At 45.3% G+C, this 11999-nt stretch overlaps 1 protein-coding gene across 1 annotated transcript; it reads left to right on the top strand.

Moving 5' to 3' along the window:
* The first annotated feature begins 3342 nt into the window (after positions 1–3342).
* Positions 3343–4795, top strand: TAS2R3 (taste 2 receptor member 3). The gene has a single exon (XM_003420253.3). It carries the CDS (start codon positions 3821–3823, stop codon positions 4793–4795), a length of 975 nt encoding a protein of 324 aa, XP_003420301.2. The 5' UTR covers positions 3343–3820.
* The last annotated feature ends 7204 nt before the right edge of the window (positions 4796–11999 follow it).

Below are 11999 nucleotides of genomic sequence, written 5' to 3'. Positions count from 1 at the left end.
CCACGGCATGCAACGACAACTTACCTTGTAGATGGTTGTGGTGACCCCACTAGCTACCACTACCTGCTGCAGCATCTGGTACCAGGGATTAGACACGAGAGCCCGCACCTTGCTTACCCAGAACACACACACGACACTTTGCTAACAAGAAGATTGGAATTTCCCATGTGTCGGCTGCCATCTCAGGAAACCCACTGCTTTCTGAGTCTCACAGAGGTGGCTGTCTGGTGAAATCTATATTGTATGTGGAATCCTGACCTGGGAATGCAGTTTTTATCTTTCCAGTCTCCATAGTCAGAATTGACTCGATGGCAGTGGGTTTGGGTTTTTTAGTTGTTGTTTAGTATCACTATAGTACAAGTGGCCCCTGGTGGTGCAGTGGTTAAGCACTTGGCTGCTAACTGAAAGCTGATGCTTCAATCCCCACCAGCCGCTCAGTGGCAGAAAGGTTTGACAATCTGCTTCTGTAAAGATTACTGCCTTGGAAGCCCTATGGGGGGAGCTCTACTCTGCCTTACAGGGTCACTATGAGTCAGAATCAACTCTACGATGGTAAGTTTTTTTTTTTTTTTGGCTGTAGTACAAGAAGACATGCCAGCAGGGGGTACTGATTATGACTGAACCAATTTGCAGCATCATACTTTTTGTGAAACAGCAGAAAGGGGCTCGCAGAACCAGATTTGGTCTGAGGAGGAGAAAAAATAGGCCTAAATGGGGACTCATGGAATCAAGCCGTATTTGTAGGAAGATAACCTGCTTATGGCAGTGGAGAAAAAGATTTTGCACTGCGAACAGTCCAATAACTGCCTGCTGTCTAGGAAGAACTAAAGGAGCAGTGGCCTCACACAAAAACCTGGTTTTAAGAAGTCCTGCCATCTTAGAGCGAGGCCTTGTGTCTCCTCCTAATAATTCTGCAAAAAGGAAAAACCTTTCTGCCTTCAAACATGAGTAATCAAAAATGAACAGGCATAGCATGCACACAAAGATAATTCAATTAAAAAGGGAGAAACGAACAGGAAAAATAAATGTCAGGTAACATTCATTCCCGTGTTGTTAGGTAACAGATGAAAATTGGGAGAAAACAGTTTCTCATGAATTTTAAGAAAACTCGTTAGATCAGGGAAGAAGGGGCAAAATGACGGAAAGGGATTTTTAAAAAATGAGCTGGAACACTTCAGAAAAGTAGGATAAAACTAGAATGATCATAGTGTAAGTGAATGAACACTGCTGAAAATTCAGTGACGGCAGGATGAAACAAATGAGAAAAGTGGTAAAATGTAATGGGAAAGAAGAGACTGAAAAAGGATTAGAGTGATCATGAAAAACATGGAAGATAGAGGAGATCCAGTATATGGATAGCTGGAAATTCCCAAAGAAAGCAGCTCAAATTGTGGAATAAGATACTTAAAGATATAATTCAAGAAAACTTTCCAGAAATAGGTTGGATGTACACATTTAAAGGACATGCTAGGCATAGTCGATGTACATCACAGACCCACGTGGCCTTGTCCACTCCCTTGTTTGCAGACAGTTGCACTTTTGTTGGAACAAGGGCCAGACTCCAGCAAGAATCCATCATGTCCACGGCAGTGGGCACTGTGGTTACTTCAGCACTCAGGTCTGACAGGTCTGACCCCACAGAGGCTCCAGCTTTCCCACTGGCTGCCCGGAGAGCCAGGTCGCCAAGCCCAGAAGTGTGGGGAGTTATACCCCATGAGACAAACCTTGACTGAGGAGAGGACCCAGTTAAAAAATCCCTCATCCTTCCTTCCCTGGATTGCATTTTCTAAAGTTCAGCAGTTCTGTATAGCCTTTCTGGAAACATTTCACGTGACTGCACAAACAGTTGTGTTTTCTTGTGAAGCCACGTCAGTTACATAACCAGTATTGTTTATTCCCTCCCTTCCTGCCTTGGTTAAACACTCAGCAGTTAACAGAAAGGTTGGCCTAGGAGAAAAGACCTGGCCATCTGCTCCCATACAGATTGCAGCGTAGGAAACCCCATGGAACAGTTGTCTGTCCTATAGGGTCAATATTAATCAAAATAAATGTGACAGCACCGAACAACAATGACTTCCTGCCTTACTTCCTTTTGCCCCTCACTCCCGTTTCCCTGGGATCCCACCCTTAAATAAAACATTGCACATAGGTTTTGCCTCAGGCCCTGTTTTCTAGGGAACCAAGGATAAGACAGAGGACATACCGTGTTTTAGGAAAATTTATCTCAAACAGGACAACATGAAGACAAAAATCCCTATCAAAGTTACTGAAGATCAAAGACAAAGACTTCTTTGAACAGTTATGGGGAATTATCAAGTCTGCTTTGTTATCTTGATGACACTGTTTTCCTTCTCCACCCGTCAGATCAATGTTTACATTTATTAATACTCACTTATTGTTAGTTGCTGGTACTGACTCGTGGCAACCCTGTGTGCAACTTAACAAAATGCCCTACTAAATGCTGCCCGTTCCTGCGCCATCTTCATGATTGGCATGTTTGAGTGCATTGTTGCACTGTGTACTTTGAGATCCTAGGGGACTCATCTTCCAGCATGTATAGAGTAATATTCTGTTGTGATCTATAGGATTTTCATTGGCTAACTTTCAAAAGTAGACCTTTCTTCCTGTCTGCCTTAGTCTGGAAGCTCTGCTGAAATGTGTCCACCATGGGTGCCCCTGCTGGTGTTTGAAATACAGATGACATAGCTTCCAGCATCATAGCAATACACAAGCCCCCACAGTATGACAAACAGGTCATGGCACAATTCACTAGTGGGTTGTAAAATCAATTTCATGATATGAAAGAAGCACTTAAAGGAGTAGAATAGAAAATATCAGAATACCTTACATGTATGTAGTAAGGAGAGATATGGTTTTGAAAAACTGTTGTGTTCTCAGTAATATGTGTGTGTATGTGTATACATATGCACACACACATATATTTAGATTGTGAATTATATTTATAATACAGCAATAATATACAGAAAAGCATATTAAAAATGTTACTGCTGGTCCTGGTCAAAGTCAGGTACTGTTTTAGACAAGTGCACCTTGCTTGGTTGACACAGGTGGTACCTGTGTGTGATCTGTCAGCCTGTTGATATTTATCAACACGGGTCATGTACTCTCAAAAAATTTGAAATAGCTTATATGCTATACTTCATTATTGTTATCTCTGAAAATATTTAAGTAGTTAAGAATTTCTGATGATGTGGTTCATGGTAACAACATTGGAGCACCCTTGTATAAGGCAAGCTCCAAGAAGCATCCCTTTTAATTTGGATCCAAAGCCAGTGGTGCTCAATGTTTTCTACTTTTTACACCTAAACCTCCTCTGGGGTAACTCTGACAGTGCCTCACGGTGGACTTCTGATAGTTCCCCGTTTCTCTGTGTCTGAGTCCTCCCCACTGGGGGACAAGACTTCTCACTCTTCTGAGTGACCATGCCTCCTTGTGGTCACACTTCTCTCCGTCTGGGTAGCTCAGAGTCCTCTCCCTTTGAAACCGAGCCCAAGTCCTCCATTTTTGTGATTCAGCTCTGCCTCCTCTGTGTGATACCAGACACTGCTCTATTTGCATTTTAGCAAAGAGCTGCTGAGCTTGTAATCATAGATGGAATGTGATGATCCACGCTGTCTGTGAAGAGGACAGACTCGCAACGGGCCGGAGAGAACTCACTCAGCTGTGCTCTATGATGGACTGAATTGGGCAGAGACAAGAGACAGGCTCAGTGAAGAGACAGATTCAAAGAGCAGTTTCACATCAGCAAGGAGGCTGGACACCAACAGAAAGGACAAGGACCAGGGCTGCCAGACTGGACATGCTGGGACTCGCCGAGTATGTGTTTCTGGTTCTGTCCCTTGCTCAGTTCGGTCTGGGGCTGCTGGCGAATGGTTTCATTGGGTTGGTCAATGGCAGCGGCTGGTTTAAGAGCAAGAGAATCTCTTTGTCTGACTTCATCATCACCAGTCTGGCCCTCTCCAGGATTGTGCTGCTGTGGCTCCTCCTGGTGGATGGTGCTTTGATCGTCTTCTCTCCCAAAGACCATGATTCAGGGGTGGTCATGCAGGCGATTGATGTCTTCTGGATGTTTATGAACCATCTGAACATCTGGCTTGTCACCTGCCTGGGTGTCCTCTACTGCCTGAAGATTGCCAGTTTCTCCCACCCTGCTTTCCTCTGGCTCAAGTGGAGGGTCTCCAGAGTGGTCATGTGGATGCTGCTGGGGGCACTGCTGTTGTCCTGCAGCAGTGCCGTGTCTCTGATTGGTGAATTTAAGGCCTACGCTGACTTCAGCAGAATCAACGGCACAGGGAACGCGACAGAACACATCAGAAAGAAGAGAAGATACAAGCTGCTCCATGTTCTCGGGACTCTGTGGAACCTCCCTCCCTCGGTGGTGTCGATGGCCTCCTACTTTCTGCTTATCCTCTCCCTGGGAAGGCACACGCGGCAGATACAGCACATGGGGGCCAGCTCCAGAGACCCCAGCACCGAGGCCCACAAGAGGGCCATGAAAATCATCCTCTCCTTCCTCTTTCTCTTCCTGCTCTACTTCCTTGCCTTTCTAATCATACCATCCAGTTATTTCCTTCCTAAAACCAAGACGGTCATGATGACTGGAGAAACCATTGCAATGCTGTACCTCACAGGCCACTCATTTATTCTCATCCTGGGGAACACCAAGCTGAAGCAGGCATTTGTGGAGCTGCTCCGGTGTGAGCCTGGGCATCTGAAGCCTGGGTCCGGGGGCCCTTCTCCCCACAGAGCGGCAGAGGGCCAGGGGGGAGCCTAGGAGTCCTTCGCAGGCTGCAGCCACAGGCCTCCTCCTGACCCTCCATGGCACCGCTTCTGTAACATCAGTAGGAGAAGGACATGAGCTGCTCGTCTTTGGTCCTGCCTGGGGACCTGATCCAAGGTGAAAGCCACTTGTAATGGCCTCTGTCTCTGCCGTTCTCTGGAGAGGGGAAAACAGTAAGAACACACTCTATAGACACGGAGTTGTATTTGAATAACCTTCAACTCAACATCGTGAGGCCGACCACTAGTTCCAACCTAAAGTTCACACTGATGGTGGTAAGCTGGTGCAAATAAAGTAGTGAAGTGGACTTGAGGGAAAGGGCAAAGCTTGGTGGCCCCACAGCTGTGGGTGTGAACAGCCTGGAGTTTTGGCCTTGGTGTGTTACTCTAATTACCTGCCAGGTGCTCTTTTCCTCATCTGTGCAGTGGGGATTACAGTGTCTACTCCAGAGGGTACTAGAGAGCCAGGAGATGTTGTGTGTGAACACTCAGCAGTATGTTGTACAAAGTACTCAATGAGTGAAGGCTGTGATTGTAACTAATGATGAATTATGCAGGAACTGAAGTTCTCACAGGTCCCAGCTTCCACATGTCCATTGTGTAATGAACAGCCGTGGCATGTGAATCAGGACCTTGGATTCTAGGTTCCAACCCAGCCAATGGTGAAGTTATTTAACGTCAGTAGTCCTTGCATTCTTCATCACATTGCTGTAGTAAATCACCAAGTAATTTTTTTATTTTTAGATTGGACAAAAGACCAAGCAGTTCATTCTTTCTTTTAACCAAAATGCAGGCATGTTGTTAAAAATACAGCATTAAAAAAAAAATAATGTACAGTTTTTATAAGCTTAATCAATTTTTAAATAAACATACCCAGGCACTGATTTACTGAACAATGTTGGACGTTGTTGCATAATGTTGAGAAACCAGTAAGGATATTAGTGGTTTATATTGTGGAGAATCCTCAAATTTTGGAGGTTCTCAGTATATACATGAGGTTCACTGGCCAGAATCAAACCCGGGGCCTCCTTCGTGGAAGATGGGAATTCTACCACTGAACCACCACTGCCCTCACTGTTGGAAGTAGTAAGTGAGCTAATACCTGAAAAGTGCGTAGAGTCCCACATGGAGTAAATAACAAACATTGCTGTTGTTATTCTGTGAAAGGGACCCTACTTGACCTAGTGTGAGGGATCATCACATTGCTTGGCTTTTGGCCATGTTACCAGGTAATAATTTTAGATGGTCCTGGGATTTATATATTCATTTCTAAAGTTACAAAAATAATTTCTTTTGGTCTGCATAGTTTGCTTCTAAACTGGTTCTTGTCTCTTGAGGCTGCCGGGGAAAGTCCTGATTCTAACACGACCTAAAATTCTCTTGAAAAGCTGTCTGCTGAAACTTAAGGAATGATCTAAAATTCATTTGTAATTTGTTAAAATCCAAGAGTTCTTTCAAAACTGGTACTGCTTTCCCACCTACTAGTTCTGCAATTAATAAAACTCCCTGCCTCCTTTCAGCATGCAGTGGGGGAGGGTGTCTACCTAGAAAATCCCGGAGTCTTCACTGGTATCTGCTTCGTCAACCCTGACTCCACACTCTTGAACCAAGCCTTACTCACTTTTTTAAAAAATAGTTTATTTTGTTGTTGAGACTATACAGAACAAGAGCATACACCAGTTCAAGTTTCTACATGTACAATTCAGTGTCATTGATTACATTCTTCGAGTTGTACAACCATTCTCACCCCCTTTTTCTGACTTTTTCCTCCCCCATTAACATAAACACACTGTCCCCTAAGCTTCCTATCTTTTGAGTTGCTGTTGTCAATTTGGTCCCATACAGACAGATTTAAAAGAGGATAATGGTCAGCAGCCTAATCCATTCGTGAACTCTTGTTGCTACTTTGTTATTTTGACAACTTCTCTGCCTAGCTCTGATCTTAAGGTTCCTCAACCCTTCTCTCAATTCCTGATTCTGCTTCGGTGTTGGGTTTTCCTCTCTTTTAATGGAATGCTTAATTGAACATAACACTTTACCCGGCTTTTTTTTTTTTTTTTTTGGCACTTTGTGCCTTTGGCTGACTTCTGTAGGGATTCCTCCCTTCCATTGCCACCGTGGCCCCATTAAACCCTACTATGACCTAAAAGACTCAGGGGTGGTGAGTGAACACAGCTGAAGTTACTGCTGCTGTTCATATCATCAGACCCTGCAGTGTGGGTGGTAAGTGTCACACTCCCTGAGCAGGTGTCTGTCCACTGAGTATAGAGGTCCCTTCCCTGAGAGCAAGTGGGGCATCACACCCCCAGGTGTGGCATCCTCATCTCCTCCCCTACTCCCTCTTTTAGGGAAGTGTGGAGGTGACTTCGGGAAAATCTCATGCTTTGTTCTGCGACTTCAGTCGTATGTGGACGCCATTAATCAAAGAGATGGTGGGAAGGGCATGAGTCTGGGTCTGGGTGAGTTGCTGTGGAGATTAGTCTCACCTCTAGCAGAGGCACAGCGATGGGAAGTCAGCCATCTTGGAGAGGACGCAGTCTCCTAAATCCATCAGGGCTGCTTCATCTGCCAGCAGCTCCTCTCGGAGTGTCAGGTGTGGGATGGAAGTATCTAGTGCTCCAAGCCCAGTTTTGCGAAGCCCTCTAAGGAGTCATTTTGTTTTGTTTTCAATTGATTAGCTTTTGTTGTTAAGCCCTTAAAAAAAATACCCACTGCCGTCAAGTCGATTCCAACTCATAGTGACCGTGTAGGACAGAGTAGAACTGCCCCGTAGGATTTCCAAGGAGAAGCTGGTGGATTTGAACTGCTGATGTTTTAGTTAGCAGCCGTAGCTCTTAACTACTGTGCCAGCAGGGCTCCTGCTAAGCCCTTAAGACTCCTAAATCTGATTGTTTTATTGGCAAGAGACCAGGAATGGTCTTCCCAACTATGACCAGGCAGGCTGGGTCAAAGTATGGGAAGGAGAATTGTCCTTGTATTTGGGTAGAATGAGCTCCCAAGACCCATGTCTCCTTCGCACACATCTATTCTTTGGTGTATTGCTGGAGGTTTAACACGCCGAACGAACAGCAACTTAGGACAGTAGCTCACGAGCCCTTCTGGTTTTCCATCATGGCACCTATGTTCTGTGTCTCATGGGACTACTTCTCAGTTTTAATACTCTCTGGCCTCCTGGGCCAGTCATAGATCCTGACACTTCATGAACCTTAGCTTGGGCCCAGGATGATTAAAAATGAACAAAAACAAAGAACACATTTCAACATTTGTCCAACAACTTCAGCACCCTTTACCTTGTATTTAAAAAAAAAAAAAAACTGTTGGCATTGAGTTGATTCCAACTCATAGTGACCCTACAGAACAGAGTAGAACTGCCCCATAGAGTTTCCAAGGAGCACCAGGTGGATTTGAACTGCCGACCTTTTGGTTAGCAGCGATAGTAGTTAACCACTACGCCACCAGGGTTCCCACTAACCCTATAAAAAACAGTAGAACTGCTCCATAGAGTTTCCAAGGAGCACCTGGTGCGTCTGAACTGTCAAGCTTTTGGTTAGCAGCCACAGCACTTAACCACTACACTGCCAGGGTTTCCTTACCTTGTATAGTGTCCCTGATACTCTTCAGTCTTTAAAGGTGTGCTTGTGATTTTCTGGTCTTGGGATACAAAAAAGAAAGCAAAGCTATTTGTTTATATTCTGTAAGAAGTTCTGCTTTAAGAAAGCAAAAGTGACTTATAAACTCCCAACAACTGCTGAGGACAGATGCATATTATTTTCTGGTGTTTCTACATTTTGCTGGACTTGAAAAATGTACAGCATACTGGCTTAGAGTGTTAGTTCTGGAGTCAAATACACATGTGTTCAAACTTGACACACCAGTTATTAGCCACGTGGTCTTTGGTAAGTTACTAAACCTCCTTAGACTTCGTTTTATTTTACTATACATTGGGCATAATGAGAGTACTCACTTCATGGGGTAGGTGTGAAAATGAAATAAGACAGTGTATATAAATGTTTAGCACAATAATCAATACACAGTCAATGTACAGCAGATATTTGTTACTGTCACAGAGGCATAGCAAGGGTAACAAGCACCCAAGGCAGTCTCTAAGTTGGCCTCCCCCCTCAATTTGAGCACCCAGGGGCAGTCTCTAAGTTGGCCTCCCCCCCCATTTCAAGATAAGTAGATGTTGATGGCAGCAACACATCGGCAGAGATGCCTTCATTCCTCTCGTCCAGCTGCCTCAGGCACCTGTCACAATTGTTGTCCCTCAGAGTGTCGTTCCACTCCTCATCTGGTGCCCCCTTGGACTCGCACCCCAGGGGAGGGCAGTGCCCCCCTCTGGCCCCCCCACGCATCTGCACTCCTGTTCAAATATCTGACATTCATCTTTTAGATAACTTTACCACAATGTCAGCTCGAAAATACAAGTCAAGCTTGTTAATCTTTTAATTAACATATTATGGCATTACATGAAAATTACAACTGCACCTTCTTTGCTTTCACTGATGAAAATTGGTCTATGACGTGCTCAAAAGAAGCCCTGGTGGTACAACGGTTAAGTGCTTGTCTGCTAACCGAAAAGTTCAGCGGTTCGAACCCACCAAGTAGCTCCATGGGAGGAAGACCTGGTGATCTGCTTCCATAAAAACTATAACCAAGAAAACCATATGGGAAAGTTCTACTCTGTCACATGGGATTGCTATGAGTTGGAATTGAGTTGATGGCACCCAACAACAACATGTGCTCAAAGTCTTTTTTTTTTTTTTTAGTTTCTTCTCTTTCTGCACTCAGCAGAGCAAGATCACAGAGTCTGCCTTGACCCATGGAGGCTCTCAAATACAAAAGCATTAGTTTTAACCTACTGAATGATCTCTCACAGCTGGCGATGGAAACTGTGATGGTTAATAGAAACTGCTTAGTGCCCCTGTCCCCTTCATGTGGCACCCAGGGCAAGTGTCATATCTGCCATACTGTGAATATGCCTCTATCTGTCATTTTAACCTACAAGGATTCATCATGAAGTGTGTACCTCAGGGTGTCCTCCCCTTATGAATCCATGAGCCTTCTGATGGTACCTAAGGACATGATGCAGGGGACGTCTGCTCTTTCCAGCCCCAGGGGCTGGTGGGAAGGAACAGAGGGAGAGAAAAGTGGGAGTCGTGATTTTCCCCTTGAGGACTGGCTGAAGACTCCCTGTTTGCAGCCAGTGGGAACTAACCTGGCCAGCCAAGAGAGAGATTAATGAAGAACTTCACTAGGCACAAGACTCAGCCTTGAATGCCAGCAGTACAAGCACCGACCGGGGGACAAGGGACCTCTCCCTGGAAGCCTGTTGACACAAGGGCAGAGGCTGAGGACACAGGCACTTCTCTGCCTCCATGAGGTAGAGTTAATCTCCTCCTTCCTCCTAGCACCTAGACCCTAGTTAAAGGAGAGGAATATGGTGTGGGGAGGAGGTCATAGATTTTTTTTTTTAAGAGATTGAGAGTTTTCTGAAGGTGCTCTCTGCATTGTCATAATGGAGTAAACACCTCCCCCAGCCAGCAGCTGGGGGCTCAAGAGAAAATCCATATTAATTACAGACAAAACAAAGGACCCGATTTTTTCTGGACATACCTGAGTTTGTAGGGTGGGTAAGTTTTTTCATCCTATGGCATTTATGTCATTGCTGACTCCAGGGCTTGGCAAGCGTGGGATGACTGCCAACCTGGGAGAATAAATTTTCAGAGTTCCTAAGTGGAGTTCCTCTGCAACATTCTGTCCAACCTTGGAATCCATCTCTGCCAAATATTCACAGACCCCGAGGGAGGATTCCTGAACTTTCCGGGCTGCTCAGGTTTGTACCCTTACTGCCCAGCTAGTGGGTCATTGAGAAAGGGGTTGGTCTGGTGAGCTGCTGGATGCTGCTGTAATATTCCAGCAATAAATGAACTTTCCACTTCATTTTGATTCTGACTTATCTTGATTCCAATGTATCCATTTGTACCACAACACTTATCTAACACTCACTGAGCGCCAAAGACAGTACTAGACACAGTTCCTGTTCTCAAAAACACGCCTTCATCTAGTGGGCAATACAGACGCAGAAACAAGCGTGTCAGTTCTGCATCACTGAAGCACATGCTTCGAATATGACAAAAGGGTCATCCTATCACAATACGGTGCTGGCCCAGGAGGGCTTTATCTCCAGCCCACGTTTATGGTGGTCACATATATGCGCTGCTTATGTCTCCTGCGGTGGGAGAATCATGACTGAGGCTCCTGGGGCTGCGATGCCCACTTTAAGCCCACACTTCCATGGCTGCACCTGGACAATGGCAGAACACTGTGGGGTACTGAGGTGGTCCATCCTGCTGATACAAGTGACTGTGCTAGCAGGCAGTTTGGCCCAAGGACACTCCCATCAGCTTGGTTGAGCCTTTCTTGGAACTGTGTTGCAGTTAGAGACTCTCCCTGCCCAGTCTTTCTTCCTTTCAGGGTTGACTCAAGGGACATGCCTGTGAGAAGAGTCACCACGCTTGGGGAAGCCCAGAGCATGGAGTCCCCATAATAGTTATGGGCCACTCAGAGCTCCTTCCAGTCCAGATGCAGTTGATCAGTCAGGAGTCATGTTTTCTTACCCATGTCAGGTTGTCAAGGGGAACAGAGCTAGAAATTTTGAATGAAGGTCAAATTCTCATGCAGAGGGAGAAGGGGTTTTCTTAACCCTTTCCCATGCTGACCCTATCAGAAATAATTTTTCACACATCAGCTTACTGATTAGGCTAGAAGACCTGATCACATCTTAATTGCGCTACCTTTTCCTGCTGAGAGCCGAACAACTTGGTATGTCTCACTCTGATGAGTCTGTTACTTCCCAGTGCTGAGTGTCCCCTATAATCTAGCCAGGGCCTGTCTACACTCAGAAGGAGAGATGAGATTCAAGATCAGCACAAAGCTGGTTCCTATGAGGTGGAGGTCAGACATACCTCCACTCTCCAACTTCACCATTTCTGATACCAGCCATACCTCCCACAGCACTCTCTACTTCTTTGCTGGGTCCAATAATTCATTGCAATGGCCACACAACTCACAGACAATACTTACAATTATGTGGTTTACTAGGGAGTAATAGGCTAAAACTCAGGATCAGGATCAACAGGGAAGTAATAGGATACAACTTAAGAGACAGGATCAAGTCTGTCAGTCAGGACAGCTTC

This window comes from Loxodonta africana, chromosome 8 (genome assembly GCF_030014295.1).
Source record: "Loxodonta africana isolate mLoxAfr1 chromosome 8, mLoxAfr1.hap2, whole genome shotgun sequence".
In the NCBI taxonomy this organism is placed as follows: domain Eukaryota; kingdom Metazoa; phylum Chordata; class Mammalia; order Proboscidea; family Elephantidae; genus Loxodonta; species Loxodonta africana.
This window is presented reverse-complemented; position numbering and strand designations above follow the sequence as displayed.

Coding starts and splice junctions, on each gene's coding strand:
- TAS2R3 (XM_003420253.3), top strand. CDS start 3,821: ATGCTGGGACTCGCCGAGTATGTGTTTCTGGTTCTGTCCCTTGCTCAG.